The sequence below is a fragment of the Leptopilina heterotoma genome, unplaced genomic scaffold (assembly GCF_015476425.1).
Source record: "Leptopilina heterotoma isolate Lh14 unplaced genomic scaffold, ASM1547642v1 Lhet_52, whole genome shotgun sequence".
NCBI classification, from domain to species: Eukaryota; Metazoa; Arthropoda; class Insecta; order Hymenoptera; family Figitidae; genus Leptopilina; species Leptopilina heterotoma.
The window spans coordinates 2261501-2267500 of NW_025111114.1; the positions used below are offsets into that span (position 1 = coordinate 2261501).

Sequence of the window (6000 nt, forward strand, 5' to 3'; positions counted from 1 at the left end):
CTTGCTAGCAACAACTGCTACTTCTACAAACCACAAAAATTACTAGAACTATTTAAAACAACCTAAACTTGACATTTTTTTTTTTATTGTCTGATGGCGTACGGGTGAACCTTCTTCTACTTAAAAGACAAATTTTAATTTTTTAACAACCAGTATGTTGTTTAGTATCCTTCCAGCAACAATTTGCTTCTTTTACAGCCAAAAAAAAATTACTAGAACTACTTTAAAACCTAAACTTGACATTCTTTCTTTTTAGATTGTCTGTTGGCGTACGGGTGGATCTGCTACTACTTAAAAGGCAAAATAAAATTCCCTAACAACCAGCATGTTGTTTAGCAACCTCCTAGCAACAATTTGCTTCTTTTACAACCCAAAAAAAAAATTACTAGAACTATTTTAAACAAACCAATTGGTACATTTTTTCTTGTTTTGATTGTCAGATGGCCTACGGGTGGACCTGCTACTATTTAAAAGTCACAATAAAATTCTTTAACAACAAGCTTGTTATTTAGTAACTTTCCAGTGGCAAGTTACCTATTTTAGAACCCAAAAAAAATTACTAGAACTACTTTAAACAACCTGAACTTGACATTCTTTCTTTTTTTTTAATTGTAAAATCAAAATTATTTTATTTAGCTTTTCGAAAATTCTTTTCAATAAAATTCATCTTCTAATATAAATATTCTAACTAATATCTTTTGATCGGATATTCATATGCCTTAATTTTTTTGCAAAACAAAAGCTATAAACATGGTTGCCACATAGCCTGGAAATCCTGTAAAACCTGGAAAAGGTATGGAATTTAAAAAATTTTCTGGAATTTCGCCTGTTTTTTTTTTAAAGATTTTTGAGAAAATTTTGTTCTAGTCATTGTTTAGAAACAGTAAAAAATTTGTTGACAAACAATTGTTAGTAAACTGAAACTAAAGATCGCTCAAAAAATAATTTTTCATCTTCTGCTGATTTTTGGCTGTGGTTACTTTTGGTAAATTTTTATTTAAATAATTGTTTATGACTTAGATAATTTTTGGAATTGTTCTAGCAATATTTTAGGACCAGTAAAAAATTTTGTGACTAAAAATTGTTAGTAAACTGAAGATAAAGAACGCTCAAAAAATAATTTTTCATCTTCTGCTGATTTTCGGCTGTGGTTACTTTTAGTAAATTTTTAATTAAATAATTTTTTATGACCTAGATAATTATTGGAATTGTTCTAGAAATAGTTTAGAACCAGTAAAAATTTTTGATACTGAAAATTGTTAGTAAACAGCAAATAAAGTTCACTCAAAAAATAATTTTTCATCTTCTGCTGATTATCGGCTGTGGTTACTTTTGGGAAATTTTTCATTAAATCATTTTTTATGACCTAGTACCTAGATAATTTTTGGAATTGTTCTATCAATAGTTTAGGACCAGTAAAAATTTTTGATACTGAAAATTGTTAGTAAACAGCAAATAAAGTTCACTCAAAAAATAATTTTTCATCTTCTGCTGATTATCGGCTGTGGTTACTTTTGGGAAATTTTTCATTAAATCATTTTTTATGACCTAGTACCTAGATAATTTTTGGAATTGTTCTATCAATAGTTTAGGACCAGTAAAAATTTTTGATACTGAAAATTGTTAGTAAACAGCAAATAAAGTTCACTCAAAAAATAATTTTTCATCTTCTGCTGATTATCGGCTGTGGTTACTTTTTATGAATTGTGATTGTAATTAATTTTGATGACTCAGATATTAATTAGTATTGTTCTTGCCATAGTTTAGCAACAGTAAATAATTTTTTTTGAATTGAAAAAAATGTCTGAAATTAAATTAAATTAAAAAATATTTTTTTCTCATTGCCATATAAAAATCTCTGAGGAAGAAAAAGTTTTTGTTTGTAATTCTTATTATAAGTTTTTGGTGTATTTGGAAGTTTAAAAAAATTTTTAGAGCTGAAAATGTGTTATTGGGACAGAAAGTTTTTTAATTTTTGAATAGAATTTCATAAGTATTGACCTGGAAAATTCTGGAATTTTATATTTATCATTTTGTGGCAACCATGTATATAATTGATAAATTTTAATTTATAAATCTCTTATAGAAGATATTTTTAAAGCGCGATGAACGAATATAATATATAATATTAAATTTTATCATCTTAAGATTCATGTGTAATTATATAATTTTCTCTAATTTAAATCCTCTATCTGTCTCTGTGGACTTTTTTTATTGTCATGAAATGGAAGGTAAAAAGAAAGAAAGAAAGAAAGAGCGCCATAAGAGAGCTTAGCTTGTGAAGAGCAATTTCCCGATATCTCCAAGTTCTAGATTTATCAGCTTATTTTTAAGGGAAAATTTTTATTCTTTTCATTCAAGCGATGTATCGAGATAAAATAATAGAACAATGCAAATGTAATGGTGGAGGAGGATATTTGATTAAAAAAGTGGGAAAGAAGTGGGTGTATGATTAATTTAACAGTATTAGTTAGTGTATAAAATATTTATTTATTTATTTTTCTTTTCTAGTAGAAAAACTGATAACAAATGCGCATTATTCTACCTTCTACCCTTATGAAAAGAGTCCATCTCTAAATGCAATGCATTATTTATGAGAAACCACATAAAAGATCGTTTTTTTTTCCTGTAGCTAACATCTGTTAGAAAAAGGAAAGAGTATATACCAGTGGACTGAATAACATTGCGATTTGCGATGGTAGTTATTTAAAAAAAAATTTTTTTTCTTTTTTTAAAAAACAATAAATATTTTTCCACTTGATTTTTGAAATCTTGTCGCTTCTAAATCTAAATCAATTGTTGACCCTCATTTTTAAAATTGCATCTGAAGTAAAGATAATGGAATTCTCTTGTCCACACGATCTCTTTTTCTCTGGTTTTTACCCTCTTTTATTTTTCCTTGAACGCTTTCATTGTCCATTATTTCAATGGCAGGCTTTTTCCAGTACTTAGCTTTCTGAAAGCTACAATGTCATTTTCCGAGCATTTGTTAAATAAAAAAAAAAAAAAAGTTTTTTAATTTTCACAAAGAAATTTTTTTTTAAATATTTTTTGTCGTCTATTTATTAAATAGATTCATTTTCTATAAAATTTGTTAACACAACGGAATTAATTGAATTAGAATTTTTTTAATTAATTTGCAATTTTATTTATTTATTAATATTTATTTATTTTTTATAAATTTTCAATTTAATTGAAAAATATTTTTTAATGAATTAATTTAATTAATTTTAAGAACTAATAAATATTAAATAATAAATGAAAAATTAATTTATGAATTAAAAATTAATTCCAAATCTATTATTATTTAGAAATTATTATTTAATTATTTAAAAATTATTATTTAAAAATTATTATTTAAAAAAAGGTATAAAATTGTGAAAATTTTAATGAAACAATTGAAAGGGAGGAAAACAATTTCCAACGCTAATTTCAAATTTTTGACGTATGTGACAGTTTTTTTAAAAAAATAATTGTACATATGAGAAGTGGAAAAAATTTAAATGTTGAGATTCACGTTAATTTTGTTTTTTTTTATTATTATTTGTAATTTATCGTCGAAATCGAGAAGTGTGAAAAATTCGGTAAAAGTCAGTGAATAATTTAGTTCATCGGATTTGGAAAACAAAAATATTACAGTAAGTGCAACATAATTGAACCAATAATAATAATAATACTAATTAACAGAGAAAAAAATATTCAGTGTTTTATATTTGACACTTTAGCAAATTTTTGGTTAACTTTAAAATAAATAAAACAGAATTATAATTATAATTTTTTCTTTATTTAGAAATAAACTGTTAAATTATTAAATCACTAAATAGATAAATTATTAAATTACTAAATTAAATTTATTAAACTAGTTAGAAATAATTATCAGATTAGTTGAAAATAATTAATAAATATTTCTTTTTATTTCTTTAAACAATAGAAATAAATTATTTAATTATGAAATATTAAAAATATTAAATTAATTGAAAATAATTAATAAAACACTTTATATTCTCAAATAAAAAATAGATTGGGCCCAAAATAAATAATTTTCGGAGAAATTGTCCATATACAATAATATGGATGCGGTAAAAAATTTTTTTGAGTGTTTTAATTATCATTGGATTATAATCGTTGCCACTGGAATTTACATACATTTAAGACAAATTTGCATTATTGGATTGTGTTTCGATGATGATTTAAATTTACCCTTCGATCCATCGTACGCATCAGTTTTATTCATTTTCTCAGTATTGTGTCTCCTTGCCGAGTATAAATTATGGCCACGATCTTTAAAGGAACCACCTGTTCAATTAATGATTGTTTATGAGGTAATGTTCAAAATTTTTACATCTTTATTATTTTACAATTAATTATAAAATTATTTTCTTTATTTTAACAGTGCACGAATAATTTTTAATTTTACAATTAATTAATTACATAATCAATTACTTATCAATAATTAATCAATTAATTATAAATTTTAATAATTTATTAATTACTGTGCCTTTTGCCCGTTTAACTAAACAAATAAATTATTTGATTAATTAATATTATATTAATGATTATTTTAAATAATTATTTTTTATTATTAATAAAAAAATAAAAACAAATTATTTGATAATAGACAAGTAATCGGTTATTTGAATCAAATAATTTTTTTTTTTTACTTGACAATTTTTTTTTTACTTTAAACAATTAAAAAGAATAAAATAAATAATTAAAGTAAATTGAAATTGAATAATATAAAAATAATTAATTAGAAATAGTAAATTGATAGAAATATAAAATAATAATAAATGCAATATTATAATAATAATTATTTATAATTTTTTAGATGATGGTATCTTCTTTAGTAACAAATTTATCTATGAAAGCAATTTGGGTTCCACTTGTGAATGCAATTTGGTGTATGACACAAGAATCGAGTAGATGGGTTCGTAAGAAATTATAATTATTAATTAATTAGACCGTATTTTTAAGAGACATTTTTTTCTGTAAATTATAAATATATAGTCTGTTTACATAAATTAAAAATTTCTAAAAAAAAATGTTTAATATTTTTAAATTTATTTTTCTTTAAATAATTAATTAAATAATTCAGGGCTGCCACAAGTTAGGGAAGACAAGAAATTCAGGGAAATCAGGGAAAAGTCAGGGATTTTTATTTAGTTTTTTTTTTGAAATTTTAGAAAATTTCAATTTTTAATGAATTTAAATAGAAATTTTTAAAATATCTGATTACAGAAATTCAATTATTTTCAAAAGTGATATACTTCTTCGCATAAATTCAATTATGTTAAAAAATTTATAAAAATTCTCATCAAAATTTCAATTATTTTTATAAATAATAAAATTCTTCTCCGAAATTCAATTATTTTCAAAAAAATTTAATAAAATTCTTGACAAAATTTCAATTATTTTCAAAAATTTTCCCCATTTCAATTATTTTTAATATATACTATTTTAATAAAATTTTCCAAAAAAATTCAATTATTTAAACAAAATTTTAATAAAAATTTCACAGGAATTCAATTACTTACCAATTTTTTTTATAAGAATTCAAATATATTTAGAGAATTGAAAAAAACAGTTCTGGATAATTCAATTATTTCGAAAAATTTAAATAAAATTCTTTGAAAAATTCTGTTATTTAAAAAAATGTTGACATAATTCTTTACAAAATAATAAAATTGCAATTTTAATAAAATTTTCCTATTCAATTCAATTATTATCAATACAATAAATTCTTCTTGAGAATTCAATTATTTTCAAAAATAATACCTTTTTTATGGGAATTCAATTATTTGAAAAAAATTCGAATAAAATTCCTCGCAAGAAATCAATTCTTTTCATAAATATAATAACACTTTTCTCAAGAATTCAATTATTTTAAAAAATTTTGATAAAATTATAAATTTAAAAAATAATAATAAAATTGATCATAGAATACAATTATTTCCGTAAAATATAACATTCTTCCTGGAAATTACAATTATTGTCAAAAAT

General features: G+C 22.2%; 1 protein-coding gene across 1 annotated transcript in view; it reads left to right on the plus strand.

Moving 5' to 3' along the window:
* Nucleotides 1-4070: 4070 nt before the first annotated feature.
* The window catches only part of LOC122507902, a 4087-nt gene continuing 2157 nt past the window's right edge, over nucleotides 4071-6000 (plus strand). Inside the window, exons 1-2 of the mRNA XM_043620909.1 lie at nucleotides 4071-4322; nucleotides 4829-4927. Of these exons, the coding sequence (XP_043476844.1) occupies nucleotides 4071-4322; nucleotides 4829-4927 (351 nt within the window). The remainder of the gene's footprint in view (nucleotides 4323-4828; nucleotides 4928-6000) is intronic.